The following is a 16,481-nucleotide window of genomic DNA, read 5'->3' as shown; positions in this document are numbered from 1 at the left end:
ATTTACCATAACTCACTCTAAATAAATAAATAAATAAATAAATATCATTATAGTTTAAAAGAAAATTGCAACCGCTAAGCAGAAGTAAAAAGTATTATACGAACTTGACTTGTTAGTTACATAGTAAATGACTTCTAATGCCCCAGTGTATGAATTTTACATTGAAATATATTAAGATGCACTCTCTGACTCTTCTGAGCTTACTGAAAAGCTATGCAGCAATTATGATTTAGCAATTAAAGGGAAAGGAAGGGACAGTTCTTCAAAGTTGTTTCCAATTATTCTAAAGTTTGTTATGTATCTTAATTTCTCCCAACTATGTAAGCATGAAAAACAGAAATGCTGTTTAAAATATTTAACGAGTTTGATTAAGTTCTCCGCAAATAGACAGCTCTGGTAGAGTCACATTCTACACTGAAGCAAGGAATTGCCTGCACAAGGAAACAATTTCTCTCAGCAAGCAGCTGCTGCTGCCATTGCCTTCCACATGGTAATGGCTCTGACGTGGCTGGGTGGAGACAGGAGCAGTGGCTTCTACAGAAGCACTGTGAACAGAAAGTGGTATGTCACTGAAAGCATGGTGCAGCATTCTGTGCAGGCAGGGTGAGCACCTCTCTCCAGCTGGAGGTCTGGCTCACCCACTGGCTGCTTCCCACGCAACAAATCTAATCATGGTTTCCATTAGGTAGAAAGCTCTTCTGAAAAAGAATGCGGCTACCCAGACCAAGTGCCTGTCCAGAAATGCAGCTGTTCAGGTCTCTGGCTTCAGGGAGTGTCTGAGCCTGCTGCTGACACTGGAGGATGGTAGAGATACCACCTGTGTGCGGTGTGAGCAGGTGGATGATCTGCTCAGCCTGGTGGCAGAGTTCAAAGAGGAGGAGATTAAGGACTATCAGAAAGTGTAAGCAGGACTATCAGAAAGTGTAAGCAGAAAATAGACTGGTGGAGCAACTCAATGTCATAGTTATGAGAAAGGTAGGTATCACCTCAATTGCATGATATACCCCAAGCAGTGGTGGACCCCCTGCTCTGTTGCTGCGAGGAAGGGGGAGGAGACTTAAGAGATGGAGAGGAATGGAAGCAGATCCCTACTCAACATTTCAAGAAACCCCATCCACTACCCACCCTCTTTCCAGGTGCCCATATGAAACAAATGTAAGGCTTTAAAACTGAAAGGAAAGGTAAACAGGGGTGTGGTAGAAGGTCAACCAAGGAGGCTGTCTAGGGCAACAAGGTCGACTCCATGACTCAAGGCTGCCTGCACCAAAAAGGAAAGAAGGATAATTGTCATGGGTGACTCCTTCTGAGAGGAATGGAGATCTCCATAGGTCAAACAGACTCTACACAAAGGGAAGTGTGCTGCCTCCCTGGGGCCTGGGTAAGGGACATTACTAGGAGACTCCCTAGTCTGGTTCGCCCCTCTGATTATTACCCCTTACTGGTAGTTCAGGCCGGCAGTGATAGCTACCGAGAGAAGCCTAAAGGCTATCAAAAGAGACTTCAGGAGTCTGGGGCAATTAATGGACAGTGCAGGAATTACAGGTGTTGTTTTCCTCTATTCCTTCAGTGGCAGCAAGGGATACTGAGAGAACCAGGAAAACCTATCTCATAAAAATGCCACTGAAGGAATTTTGGCTTTTTCAACCATGGGACAGTTTACTTGGCACCTGGCCTGACATCTGCTTATGGGGTCCTCTTGGGTCAAAAGGGGGGAAAAAAATCTGACCCAGGAGCTGTATAGGCTAATTAACAGGGCTTTAATGTATGTTTGAAGAGGGAGGAGAGTGATAGCAAGCCTGTCCACAATGTGTGGGATAGCATAGTTAGGTTAAGGGGACAAGGAGCAACCTACTGCATCTTATGATGATGAAGGCAACAGGGAGACTAAAGGTAAATACTTCAAAGGAATTAAGGAGTTATCCTCCAAGAAAGTAACAAAACAACCTGCCCTTCTGAAGTGCTTTTAAGTTCATTGCACACGTTTTGGGAAGCAAACAGGAGGAATTAGAAGTCATCATGCTACTGGAAAACTGTGACATAGTTGCTGTCACTGAACCCTTGTAGGATGATTCCCATGTGGCTATTGACAGATACAAACTGCTCAGAGGGGAGACGCAAGGAAAGAGGGGAGAAGGCATTACCCTCTACATCAGGGAAGGAATGTGTGAAGAGCAGTCTGTGAAGAATGACCAGGAGCAAGTTGAAAGTATATGGGGGAAAGTTAGAGACAGGCAACAAAGGGAGCTCTGTGGTTGGGGTCTACTATGTTACAGGCCACTTGATCAAGCAGAGACTGGTAATGAAGACTTCCTCCTCCATCTGCAAGAGGTCTTTGCAGGCTCTCATCCTGCTGACACCCTGACATCATCTGGAAAAGTAGCACAATGAGCTGTGAGCAACCCAGGAGGCTCCTGGAATGTATTGAGGATAACTTCCTGAGCCAGGTAATAGACAGCCCCACCAGGGGGGATGCAGTGCTGGACCTGTTGCTCACCAATGCAAGTGAACTGATTGGTGACATCAGGATTGGAGGCTGCCAGGACTGTACTGATGATGCTCTTGAGGAATATTGGACATATGAAGAGTAAAATCAGGAGGCTTACTTCTACGAAAGCCAAATTCCAACTCTTCAGAGAGGTCAGTCAACAAAACCTGCTGGAAATCTGTCCTCAAGGACAAGGGAGTGAAGCAGAGCTGGCAGATCTTTAGGGAAGCTTTCCTTAGGACCCAAGAGCTCTCCATCTGCAGGTGTAGGAAGGAAAGGAAGGCAAGAGACCAACATGAAGGAAATGGGACCTACAGGTCAAATCAGAGGACAAGAAGAAAATGCACAGGTAATGATAAATGATAGCAGGTAACCTGGGAGGAGTACAGGAACACTGCCAAGCTGTGTAGGAATAAGGTTAGGAAGGCCAAGACCATCTGGAACTGGATTTGGCAAGGGGTGCAAGGAAGGATAAAAAAGGGTTCATAGACATATCCTTTTGGAAAAGGAAAGTCATGAGGGCATAATCCTCACAGTAAGCAATACAGGCAGACTAGTAACAACAGACAACCAGAAGGCTGAGGTACTCAACATTTTTTTTTCCTCTCAGTTTTCACTAGTGACTGCTCTACTCACAGTCATCAAGTGGATGGTTAAGAAGGTGGGAACTGTGGGAATGATGCCCTTCTTGCTGTAAATAAAGATCAGGTACGCGACCGCCTGAGGAACCTGAATGTCCATAAGTCTACAGGTCCTGATGAGATGCATCACAATACTGGTAACTGGCTGACATAGTCACAAGGTCACTCTCAGTGATATTTGAAAAGTCGTGGTGGTCAGGTGAAGTCCCTGGTGACTGAAAAAAAGAAAACATCACACCCATTTTTAAGAAGGGTAGAAAGGATGACCCAGGGAACTACCAACCTGTCAGCCTCACCTCTGTGCCAGGGAAGATCATGGAGCAGATCCTCCTGGAAGCTATGCTAAAGCACATGGAAGAGAGGGAGGAGATAAGGGATAACCATGGCTTCAGCAATGGCAGGTCATGCCTAACCAACTGTGTTGTTAATGATGACGTTAACTGCATCAGTCAACAAGGGAAGATACACACTGATGTCTTCATTCCGGACTTCAGTAAGGGCCTTTAACATGGTCCCCCACAACATCCTTTTCTCCTAATTGGGAAGTTATGGATTTGATGGCTGAACTATTCAGAGGATAAGGAACTGGTTATGAGATTATACCCAGAGAGTGGTGGCTAGTGGCTCAATGTCTGGATGAAGATCAGTGATGAGTGGTGTCCCACAGGGGTCAGTACTGGGATCACTGCTCTTTAACATCTTCATGAAGGGCGTCAACACTGGGATCGGGTGCAGCCTCTGTAAGTTTGTGGACGACACCAAACTGTGTTGTATAGTTGACACGCTGGAGGAAAGGATGCCATCTGGACAGATCTAAATAGACTTGAGCAAACAAAGTCAAGTGCAAGGTCTTGCACCTGGGACATGGCAATCCCTGCTATCTGTACAACTTGGGGGATAAAGCACTGCCCTGATAAAAAGGACACAGGGTTCCTGGTGGATGGCAAATGAGCCATCAATCTGCCCTTGCAGCGCAGAAAGCCAAAAAAATGCAAATAATTATAAGCATTTTGATACATTGGCTATACAAATTCCTTTGAACAGTGAACAATATGCAGACTTGCTTTCCATTTTGACAAAGGAATTTCAGAGCAGATTTAAAGACTGCTAAAGAAGTCATCTTTTTTTTTTTTTTTTTTCATATTTCCAACTCCATTTTCAGTCGACATAAATAAATTACTTGTGATTTTTTAAAACAGAACTGAATTCAGATATTCATCTCAAAGAATGATCTGATCATGTCTCTCTACTAAACTCTCATGAGACCTATCTGATCAGAGAAAACTACCCCTCACTTCATAATATCATCACTTTTTGGCAGTATGTATGTTTGTGAACAACTGTTTTTCACGGAAAAGGACAGGAAGAGGGAAGAGAAAAATGTCATCGAAAATCTCCGACGAACAGCTAGAGAACTGCAATAACTTCCATGAAATCAAACCAATGTATTAGTTTCACAAAAAACAATGTTAAAAAACCCACCAGTTTTATGTTTTTTGTTGTTCTCTTATGTTTTGACTAAAAAAATTAAGTTCGTTTTTTGCATATATTAAAAATATTACATAGACTTGATGATCATGAAGGTCTTTGCCAACCAGAGGAATTCTATGATCTATAAGTTACATGTGGCTCAGGACTATCTATCTTCACTCTGTGCAGCCCAGGCAAACCAAAAGGCTGGACACCCATGATCCACAGTCCAACCTTCAACCCATTACCACCATGCCCACTAAACCATGTCCCTAAGTACCACATCTACATGTTTCTTGAACACATCCAGGGTTGGTGACTCCACCACCTCCCTGAGGAGCTTGTTCCAATACCTCACCACTATAAGATTTTTTTTTCCTACCCTCGAGCCTGAACATCCTGTGGCGCAACTTAGAGCCATTACCTCTTATCCTATCAATACTTAACTGGCAGAAGAATCCAACTCCCACCTCACTTCAACCTCCTTTCTGGAAGTTGTAGAGAGTACTCCAGACCCTTCATCAGCTTTGTTGCCCTTCCTGGGACATACTCCAAGGCCTCAACATCTTTCCTATATGAGAGACCCAAAATCAAATGCAGTACTTGTGGTACTGCCTCACCAGGGCTCAAGATGGTCCTTCTTGACTACCCTATTTCTGACATAAGCCAGGATGCCATCAGGCTTTTTGGCTACCTTGGCATACTGCTGGCTCCCATTCCACTGGCTGTCAGCTAACACTCCCAGATCCTTCTTCAACTCACAGTTTTCCAGCCACCCTGCCTCAAGCAGAGCTTAAGGCTGTTATGACCAAAGTTCTGGATAAGGCTCTTGGGCTTGTCAAGCCTCATACAATTGGCTTCTGCCCATGGATCCAGCCTTTCTAAATCCCTCTGAAGGGCCTTCCTACCTTCCAGCAGATCAACACCTCTTCCTAGCTTGGTGTCATCTGTAAACTTACTGAGGGCTGCTCTGAAAGTAATGCCTCCCACTTTATTACGTTGGCCCATGACATCAGAGGTGGATGTTGGTAGTGTGCAGCAGTAGAGGCTGAATCTTTCCAACAGTATTCTGTTACATTCTGTTGCTACACAACACATGGTAGCAGAGACAGAGTCTGACAGAATGGCATCTGACTTAGAAGTGTCTATGAAGGAAAGATGCATCACTGAATTCCTTCAAGCAGAGAGAGCTATACCTACTGACATTTACTGATGCTTGCTGAATGTTTATGGAGACTAAACAGTAGATGTGAGCACAGCAAGGCAGAGGATGGCACGTTTCAGCAGTGGTGACAGCAACAGTAGGTCACCTCCACTGGTGCAGATTTTTACAAGTGTGACCTACTGGCTCTTGTTCATCACTGGTGAAAATGCCAACAATAATGGTGGTAACTATGTTGAAAACCCCTGTTTTGTAGCTGAGAATTTGCTCTATCACATGGGGCTATTGTGCTCTTGTTTCTGTTGTAGTTGCCATAGAAATAAAGAGAAGGCATTACTTTCGGAGTGACCTATGTACAAAAATATTAACATTTTCAAATTTGGGATATTTATGAAGAATGTAATATAAATTAGATACTCAATTTCCATCTAAAAATCAAAGGTAGCTATATTAGAATTCTCAAATTAATTCTAGTGGCTCAACACAGTTGGTGTGCAAGCACAGAAACATTTATGTTTAATAGTACAGAAATAGAAATAGGAAAGACAGCAAAATGGTATGGTATTTTCCATTTGTACATGATCTAGGTATGCCAGTCATCCCTAATTCTACAAAGCCAGCTCAAGAAGAGGAACTCTGTTTTACAGCTTAACTTCCCAGTAACAGAAGAATCTGTATATTCAGAATTCAGCTGTCCAGTTTAATTACAGCTCAGTGTATAGTTGAACTCATATTTTCTATCCTCCTCCACTAATACGAACTGAAGTTAAGGTGGAGTTATTTAAAACTGAATTGAAACTTTAACACAAAACAGGCTACAGCTATGCTTTTTTCGCTTTTAGCATTATACACTGTCATAGAATCACATAATATTCCAAGTTGGAAGAGACCCATAAGGATTATCGATTCCAACTCCTGTCCACACAGGACCACCCAAAAATGAGACCATATGTCTGAGAGCATTGTCCAGATGCTTGTTTAACTCTGGCAAACCCCATGCAATTATCATTTCCCTTGGTAGCCTGTTACAGTGCCTGACAACCCTCTCAGTAAAGAACCTTTTCCTAATATCCAACCTGAACCTCCCTTGTTGCAGCTTCATGCTGTTCCCTCAGGTTCTATCACTGGTCACCAGAGAGTGGAGATCAGCACCTGCCCCTCTACTCCCCCTCATGAGGAAGCCATAGCCAAAGTGAGGTCTCCCATCAGTCTCTTATTCTCTAGGCTGAACAAACCAAGAGACTTAATCTAATGCTCACACATCTTCCTTCCTAAATCCTTCACCATCTTAGCAGGCCTCCTTTGGATGCTCCCCAATAGTTTTATGGCCTTTCTGTACTGTGGTGTCCAAAACTGCATACAGTACTCCAGGTGAGGCCATACCAGTGCAGCATAGAATAGGACATTACTTCTCTTGACTGTCTAGCAATGCTATGCACCTCAGGATAAAGTTGGTCTTCCTGTACGCCTGGGCACACAGTCTACCCATGTTGAACTTACTGTCAATCAAGATCTCCAAACCTCTTTCAGCAGGGCAGGAAGTTGTTGTTAAATTTCATGCAGCTGGCAATTGCCCGGCTGTCTGATTTCTCTAAGTCTCTCTGCAAGGCCTTTCCATCTTTGACAGAGTCAACAGCTCCTCCCAATTTAGTATTGTCAGAAAACTTGATTTAAAACACCTTCCAGTCCTACATCCAAGTCATTTATTAAGAGATTATACAGAACTAGCCCTAAAACAGGGTTGTGGGGAACCCCATTAGTGACCAGCTGCCAACCTGATGTAACACCATTTACTATGCACCTTTGGGTCTAAACGATCAACCAATTGCTCACCCAGCACATTACATTTTTGTCTAGCTGTATGCTGTATGCTAGACAAAGGCATATAGCTTTTGTCCAGAAGGGTGCTGTGAGAAATAGTCTTAAAAGCTCTACTAAAATTCTCAAGGATAACATCAACTGTCAACCCTTGGTCAACTAAATGGCTAACCTTGTCATAAAACAAAATTAACTTAATTAAACAGGACCTTCCCCTCATGAACCCATGTTGGCTGTGACCAATGACACCATTGTCCTTCAGGTGTTTTTCAATAACTCCCAGAATAATTTTCTCCATAATTTTACCAGGCACTGAAGTGAGACTGACAGGCCTGTAATTACCAGGGTCTTCTTTCTTGCCCTTCTTGAAAACTGGAACAGTATTTGCCAGCTTCCAGTCAACTGGGACCTCTCCAGATTCCCAAGACTGTTGAAAAATAATTGAGAGGTCTCATGATGACATTAGCCAGCTCTCTGAGTACCCTGGGATGAAACCTGTAGACTTATATGCATCCACATGGAGCAGCAAACCCCACACAAGTTCAGTGTTGTCTGGGAATTGATCGTAACCTCAGTCGCAGTCTTCTAACTCAGGCCACCTGGAATGCCAGAGCCCATCGTTAGCATTAAAGACAAAAGTAAGGAAGGTATTAAACATCTCTACTTTGTCTTGGTCCCTGTTTGTAAGATTACCATTTTCATCAAGTAAAGAAGTCATGCTCTCTTTGGTCCTCCTTTTGGTGTTAACGTATTAAAAAAGACAACCTTATTCTGTCCCCCGCAGTATTGGATAGCTTCAACTCTAACTGAGCTTTGCTTTGGTCGCACTTATTCTCTCCTTACAACTGTGAATAGAATCCCTGCAGTCTCCCCCATGTCACCTGACCTTGCTTCCAGTGGCCATACGCTTCCTTTTTCCACCTAAGCTCTGAAAGAAGATCCCTGTTCAGCCAAGCTGGCCTTCTGCCCCACCTGCTTGACTTCTAGCATTTTGGAATTGCCTGTTTCTGTGCTCTCAAGAACAGAAGGTGCAATTTAAAAAGTGACCAGCACTGATGGACCCCAATGCCTTCAAAAGCAGTTTCCCAGGGGATCTTGTTAACAACTCCCCTGAGTAGCCTAAAATTTAAACTTAAATTCAACCGCTTTGTGGTCAGTATGGCAAGATGGCCACCAATAGCTCTTTCGCTAAACGTTCTTTAGGGCACCCTCCAATCTAAGCCATTCTAAGATCCTACAATTTTTTTCCTCATAACGTTAAGCTTTATAATTTAAATGTCAGATTTAGTGGAAATCAATGAAAAGAATCCCTAAAAACCAACAGCTTCAGAAATAAGCAGATGAAACATCATCCAATAAGAACAATTGTACTTATATTACCATGCAGTTTAATTCCAGCTAAGAATTAATGCACAACCTTTGCATAATTATGCAGTAATTCATTAACAAATTCTTCAGCATAAGCTTTCTTAACTTTCTAAAATACTACTTAAATAAGGCGTCTACCTATCTGCTTCTCTATAAACAAGAACATCACTCACAGTAAAATAGTAGTATTGAACTAGTTAATTTTTAAATCATTACTTTTTGCAGCAGTAGAAATATTGTTAAACTAAAGTCACTGTCGCAATAAAAATTGAAGAGATATTCCCTAAACAAAAAGCGGGGAACAGAAACAAAGGATTCAAAGCAAAAACATTTTCAGTACATTCGAAAAAGAACTATAGGTCTATTAAGTTAGAAGAATAGAAGTTAGTTGCCAACAGAAAAAAAGTTTATTACAAAAAGAAATATCACACTACATCAAGTACGTTATGCTGTGAAAAGAAGTCTGCTTAACTTCCAGAAACTGTTGACGATGGGAAAAAATGTGTATAACCACAACTAGAGTTTTCCAACAGCAATGCAGTACTCAAATAAAACTGTGTGGTAAATCAAAGAAATAGCAGAGGAAAAATGTGATCCATTTTTTAGTGAATCATCAAAAACTGTTGTCTGCCACTAGACCAAACATTGTAAGTCTTATCAGCTAAACAATCTGTCCAAATAATTAAGATCCCACTAAGAAGGCTAGAACTCAAGCACTGTTCTCTCTTCTTGAACCAAGTAAGTTAGAGAATGTCACCTACTAACAGGATTATCAACAGAAAACAGATAATCTGCCTCAGAAAACAGAATATGGATAATAAAAACTGAGAGATTCTTTTAATCTGAAGTCATATCATATCATATTACAGCTCAAGTGAACTGCTGTATACTACACGCATACACCTTTCTGCTTTTCTTGTTCAAATGACAGGTTTGAAATGTATTACGAAGGCTTTCAGTATACATTGTGAATCTACCAGAAAAACTCAGGTTTGCATATACGTTTTCCAGGTCTTTATAAAGAAACCTGCAATAATAAAAACTCATCTCCAAAAGACCTGCTCGTATCTTTGTCACTCTCTATGACACTTTAAAAGCCATGGCAATCAGTTGAAGCCCTTGGTGACTGGAAAAAAGACAACATCACACCCATTTTTAAGAAGGGTAAAAAGGATGACCCCAGGAACTACCAACCTATCAGTCTCACCTCTGTGCCAGGGAAGATCATGGAACAGATCCTCCTGGAAGCTATGCTAAGGGACATGGAAGGCAGGGACACAATATAGGAGAACCTGCATGGCTTCACCAAGGGCAAATCCTGCTTAACCAACCTAGTGGCCTTCTATGATGGTGTCATTCAATCAGTAGACAAGGGAAGTGTCACTGATGCCTTCTATCTGGACTTCAGTAAGGCCTCTGACACGGTACCCCACAACATCCTTCTCTCCAAATTGGAAAGATATGGATTTGATGGGTGGACTGTTTGATGGACAAAGAACTGGCTGCAGGATCAAGTCCAGAGAGTGGTGGTCAATGGCTCAGTGTCTGGATGGAGATCAGTGATGAGTGGTGTCTTCTAGTGATCAGTGCTGGAGTCAAAACACTTTTAATATCTTCATCAATGACAAAAACAGCAAGTTTGTTGATAATACACCAAACTGTGGGGTGTGGTCAACACACCAGAGGGATGGGATGCCATTCAGAGGGACCTAGACAGGCTTGAGCAGTGGGCCTAGGTGAACCTCACAATGTTCAACAAATCCAAGTGCAAGATCTTGCACCTGGGTCAAGGCAACCCTCACTACCAACATAAACTGGGGAATGTAAGGATTGATTATAGCCCAGCTAAAAAAGACTTGGGGGTAATGGAGGATGGGAAGTCAGACATGAGCTAGCAATGTGCCCTCACATCCTGGACTGCATCTAAAAAAGAGGCCAGCAGGGCAAGGAAGGTGATCCTGCCCCTCTACTCTGTAGTGGTGAGGCCTCACCATGAGTACCGCATCCAGATGTGGAGTCCTTAGTTCAGGAGAGACATGGACCTATTAGAGCACATTAAAATGATGCATGGAATGGAACACCTCTCCTATGAGAACAAGCTGAGCAAGCTGAGGCTGTTCAGCCTGGAGAAGAGAAGGGTGAAAGGAGACCTGATAGCGGCCTTTCAGTATCTAAAGAGGAAAACACAAAGAAGGAGACAGACTCCTTAGCAGGGTCTGTGGTGACAGAACAAGGGGAAATGGCTTCAAGTTCAAAAAGGGCAGATTTAGGTTAGATATAAGGAAAGCATCTTTTACAGTGAGGGTGGTGAGGCACTGGAACAGGTTGCCTAGTGTTGTGGTTGATGCTCTGTCCCTGGAGACTTTCAAGGTGAGGCTGGATAAGGCCCTGGGCAACCTGATCTAGCTGTGGTGTCCCTGTTCTCTTCAGGGGAGTTAGATTAGATGGCATTTAAAGGTCCCTTCCAACTCAAAGGATTCTATGATTCTACCTTCTTATTCAGCTGCTTTCATATGGTACAGATAGCCGCAAGATAGTTCTAAACTATGACTACAATTGGATATGGTTTTTTGAATGAATACTTAGAATTGAAGAAAAACATAATCATAAACTGGAAAAAACTTATTGAACAAAAAAGATTAAGTCTGCATTCTGGTTCTTCCATTTATCTTAAAGTTATAAAAATCTGCATTTACATCTTAGTATTTTGTATTGTCTGAGAAACACAAATCTACTTAGAAAAAATAAAGTCCCAGGAGCTTCCCATATTTTTATGGAACATGAAATGACAAGGCAACTGACAAAGCTTCTCAGAAAAACCTAGTATTTTATATTTATTTGCAAGAGAGAGGGCAAAAGTGTGTGTCTAAGAAGTTAAGACCCTTTCTAAGAACATTAAAGCTTACATTTAAATCCTACCCACACATCTGTCCTCTGTATCTGCGAAACTTGCTCAGTGTGTGCCACAGATATTGTCCTTTGTGTTGTAGAAGCCAAAGGAGAAAGACAAAAGCAATTGGCATTACAAGCAGTGCAAGCTTCAAGAAATTAATTTTAACTCAAAGCATGTGGAAGCATGACTCACTTTTGTTCTCTAATTTGATTTGACCATATCCAGAACATAAGACACATGAGTTTTTCTAACAAGTTAAAGTTTTATCTGTCACTCTTGAAAACAATAGAGAAGTGGACAGACACCTGATGCAGACTATTAAATCAATATTCCTGCTAATGTAAAAATCAGGTTTTGATTTGAAGACCCTAAAAATTCTTCAAATTCTGGAGCAGGCCTGCAGATACTAAGAGGATATGTTCAATATAACATACTTCACACAAAACACTGTTGAAAATACAAGCATACTGTAAGAAATGAAATGAAATTACCTGGAGTATCTTGTAATGATCTTGATGTGAAAGAGCTTTTTCTTTTTTCTCCTTCAAGAAATTCATTTCTTGAACACTGTGTTTTTCCAGTAAATAATCTAATTCCTGAAAATATTACAAAATACAGTAAGAGAAATTAAAAATGTTTGTGAACTGTGAAAATACAAATTTAGGTCATCATTCCAACTAGCTTCAGTTCTGAAGACAATGACATTTTCTACCATAACATCAGAAGATACTTAAAGTCAAGTATTTCTACATTTTAAATGGTTTCTGTCTTTCTACAGCTGAAAACCTTATTAAGTACTTTTAGAAAATGATTCCACTAAAAGGCACCTCCATCTCCAAAGTGACTAGAACCTTAACATTACCAAAACCATACTGTGGTCTGCTCCCTCCCCAGCACCATCATGGTGGTAGCTTTTCCCCACTGTGTGGCCCAGTCTGGCCCCAAGTATGCATCCGTCACTCAGCAACAACAATCAGTGTGTGATGGGTACTGTTTGGGCTGAAATCAGCACAAGGTGGTCGGGGGGAGAGCACAGTGCAGTGTTAAGGCTAATAATCTGATACACTGGCTACACACAGTACTTTGTACAGTGAACAATATGCAGCCTTGAATTCCATTTTGACAAAGGAGTTTGTCAAAAGGTATAAAGATTGCTTAGAAAAATAATCATCTTTTTTTCATACATTTACAACCACATTTGCAGTTGACATAAATACATTACTTGCAAGTTTTCAGATAGAATATACAGAGTTGAAACCAGACATTCAACTGAAAGAAAAATCTGATAATGCCTCTTTACTAGACTTCTATAAGACCTTTCTGATGAGAGAAAAATATCACTTGCTTCACAATCACACCTTGTTCATGTCATCACTTTTTTGGCAGTACAGATATATTTTTAAACAACTGTTTTTAAGGGTAAAGGACAAGAGTGAAATGCTTTGATGAACTAAGAAGTGCAAACACTTCCATTAAACCAGAGTGATGTGGCTCTGTTTTTAATGCTCCAATTAAAAAAAAAATTAAAATGCAAAATAAGGTTTGTTAGCTATTTTTAGTTATTGTTAGCTATGCTGTTGTTAAAGTATATGTGGCTCAAGATAATTCCTCTTTACTCAGTGAGGTTCACAGAAGCCATGATGCAGTGCTTATCTCTTTGTATATCCCTCTTATAATCTGTACTTAACAGAGAATTAAAAGTTAACCTCACCCTAGCCCACCAGGGGGACACTTACTCTCCAGTGTCTTAGTGACCTTTGATTTACTCAGATACACAATGACAAGCACAGTCCTGCTTGGTACTCTACAACACTCAGTGCAGAAGCAATATGAAGAATTTAGTTAGTGTTATTGTTGTGTAGACAGCCAAAGGCATTTCCAGCTTCAGAGACCACACACTCCCGCTTAACACTCATTGCTAAGACTTCATACCACATGGCTTTACAATGCGACATTTAGTCTTTCTAAATACGGCTCAATCTGGTTATTTTCTCTTAAAAAGTTTAGTAAATGTCAGGGTGTTGTGTTTTTTTTTACAGCAAAAAGAAACATACCTTTTTAATTTTTAATTTTTCTTCCTCAGCAGCACAAAGATTGATCTCTAGATTTGCTAGAGTTTGTTGAAGGCAGCTCTTTGATTCATTTGTTCTCTGCAACTCAGCATCATCCAAAGCAATGGATGTGACTAAGGACTTATCTTCTGTTAAATTCAAAGAGGCAACTGGAATATCTACTTGAATCTATTTATAAGAAAAACAAAATGGTAAAGGAGATGGCAAAGACATAACATTCCAGTCAAGTTAAGTTTCATTTCCAATTGAAATTATAGATCTTAACTAATGTAAACACAACAGTTACTTATTGGTAATCATACTTTCTTGAGATTATCCATGCACCCTCTCACATATATGATGTGCTGGCCAAAAAGAAAGCTTCAACAATGGAACAGTAGCTAGAAGTTCTACTCGCATTCAGACCAAACCTTCATATCTCCTTTTCAAGCTTGCTTTTCAAGAAATACTTTGTAGAAGGCTTCTAAGAAGGAAGCTGACATCAGATACTTCAGTTCTGAATGAGGTCAAAACACTAAAAAGACGTGAAAAGGGGGCAAGAGTGAAACAAAATCATTGGTCTCAAAGCACCAGGCTTACAGGGAAATAAACTCTCCATGAATAAATCACTCCTTGTTTTTCATCCAATGAAGAATACAAACAGTAGCCATAGAAAGTGAAGTAATTAAACAGATTTTAATTAAAATCAGAGTACCTTTTTTAACCAAAATAAAAATACTGATAAGGTTTAATTTTCTTTTCCTAATTGAAAAAAATTTTAAAAAAAAATAAAATTTAAAAAAAAATCAAACACCTTACTTGTTTATATAGCTGCAAAGGAATTTCAAAGGAAAACGCCAGAACTTCAGCTACCATTTGTTTTCTAACAACTTTTTGAAAGCCAACAGCACTTGAGATTGGGGAAGGGGTAGCAGAGGAACATGTCAGTATGTTTTTTAGGAGAGGATTGAATGATACGATGTAATCAATTTCCTCAGAGGATTGAATGATACGATGTAATCAATTTCCTCAACACATAATATGAAAGCAATCACAACCTTTTGATTACTAAATTCAATGAAAAACAACCAAAAATAGCAGAGATCTCAACTGTATATGAATTTGTAAGATCCAGAATATAAAACAGACAGAAAGAAAGCTGCAGTTTGTTCTCTCAATTCACTTTCTGTCAAAAACAAAGAGAAGCTAGATGGGGCCCGGGACCCTCAAAATAAGGACAAAGACCTGTTACCCAAGGTCAAGAAAAGGCCAAAAGAAGGATCAAAGGGCTGGAGCACGTCTCCAATGAAATCAGGCTGAGGGAGCAGGGCTTGTGCAGCCTGGAGAAAAGAAGGATCCAGTGAGACAACTTTATAGCCTGGAAGTATTAAATGGAGGCTTTAAGATGGGAAGGGATTCTTAACAAGAGATGTAATGATAGGACAAGGGGTAAAATAGTTTCAAACTAGAAGAGGGTAGATATAAACAAGAAATTAGAAATGAATTTTTTACTCAGAGTGTGGTGAGGCACTGGCACACGATGCCCAGAGAATCTATGAATACCTCATCTCTGGAGGTACTCAAGGCCAGCTTGCATGGAGTTTGGCAACCTGATCCAGTGGGAAGTGTCCCTGCCCATGGTTGGGGGGTAGGAACTAAATAATCTTTAAGTTCCCTTCTAAACCAAACCATCTTACCATTTTTTGATTCTCCAAATTTAAGAGAAAAAATTAATTCTAATTACGGGGAAAAATAAATGTTAATTCTCTAAATGCAATATCACGTAAGAATTAATCATGAGTATATACAACTGTTAAATCTGTAAATATATGTGAGAGGTAGATTGTGTTTTTGCAGTGGAAATTTCCAGTATTTCTGTATGTAGCATAGGATAAGTTGCCTTTCACAAAGAAAGCTGCTGAACAGAGTAAAGTTGAGACTGGGGTGTTTTGACCTAGGTAAAATTGGCACAGGCACCAGTGTAGGGAAGGGGAGAGTCCGATACAGGACAGAATTAGTGTGTAGACTGGTGAAAATACTGTCCTCCTATCACCATAAAAAGTACAGAATATACCCAGCAGTTTGGTAATACACATCGTATGGAAGAATAACATAGCTATGGAAGTGTAACTGTGGCTATGGAAATGAATCCTAGCCACAGTCTCGAGGAGTCTGTGAGCCTGAGATGCTCAACCAATGAGAGCCATGAGAGCATCACCTGTGTTGGACCCAGGGTATATAACAGAATGGATTTCACTGACTAGTTGCGCAATTTCTCCCTTGTCAGTAGAGGGTGTGCACCCATTATTGCAATAACGAATAAACTGCTCCTCACAGAGATCTTTGCCTGATTAGAAATTTTTGATCTTGAGTGCGTTTCTCACATATACACACAAGTATATAATTATAGAATTTTTTGTTACCATTTCCTATTTTCATTCCTAGTACTATAAACATGCCCTTAATATACTTATCACTCTTGCAGTCCATACCAAACGAGTATGGAATTTCCCAATTAGAAGACTAAAACACTATTTCCCTATGTCCCACACTCCTAAAGAATCAAAAATTATTTTACTTGAGAATCTAAATC

At 40.6% G+C, this 16,481-nt stretch overlaps 1 protein-coding gene across 4 annotated transcripts in view; it reads right to left on the bottom strand.

The window, feature by feature from the left end:
- CCDC91 (coiled-coil domain containing 91) overlaps positions 1–16,481 on the bottom strand; it is a 118,287-nt gene that overhangs the window by 78,618 nt on the left and 23,188 nt on the right. For all 4 annotated transcript variants that reach the window (XR_001557089.2, XM_015871184.2, XM_015871203.2 and 1 more), the window contains exons 5-6: positions 13,892–14,077; positions 12,329–12,433 (exon numbers count right to left, since the gene is read on the bottom strand). Coding sequence is in view for 3 of the 4 variants with exons in the window: in XM_015871184.2 (XP_015726670.1) it covers positions 12,329–12,433; positions 13,892–14,077 (291 nt within the window). In the remaining variant the exon portion in view is untranslated. The remainder of the gene's footprint in view (positions 1–12,328; positions 12,434–13,891; positions 14,078–16,481) is intronic.

The sequence above is a fragment of the Coturnix japonica genome, chromosome 1 (assembly GCF_001577835.2).
Source record: "Coturnix japonica isolate 7356 chromosome 1, Coturnix japonica 2.1, whole genome shotgun sequence".
Taxonomy (NCBI): Eukaryota; Metazoa; Chordata; class Aves; order Galliformes; family Phasianidae; genus Coturnix; species Coturnix japonica.
Note: the sequence above shows the minus strand (reverse complement) of the source record. Positions and strands in the feature narration are given on the sequence as shown.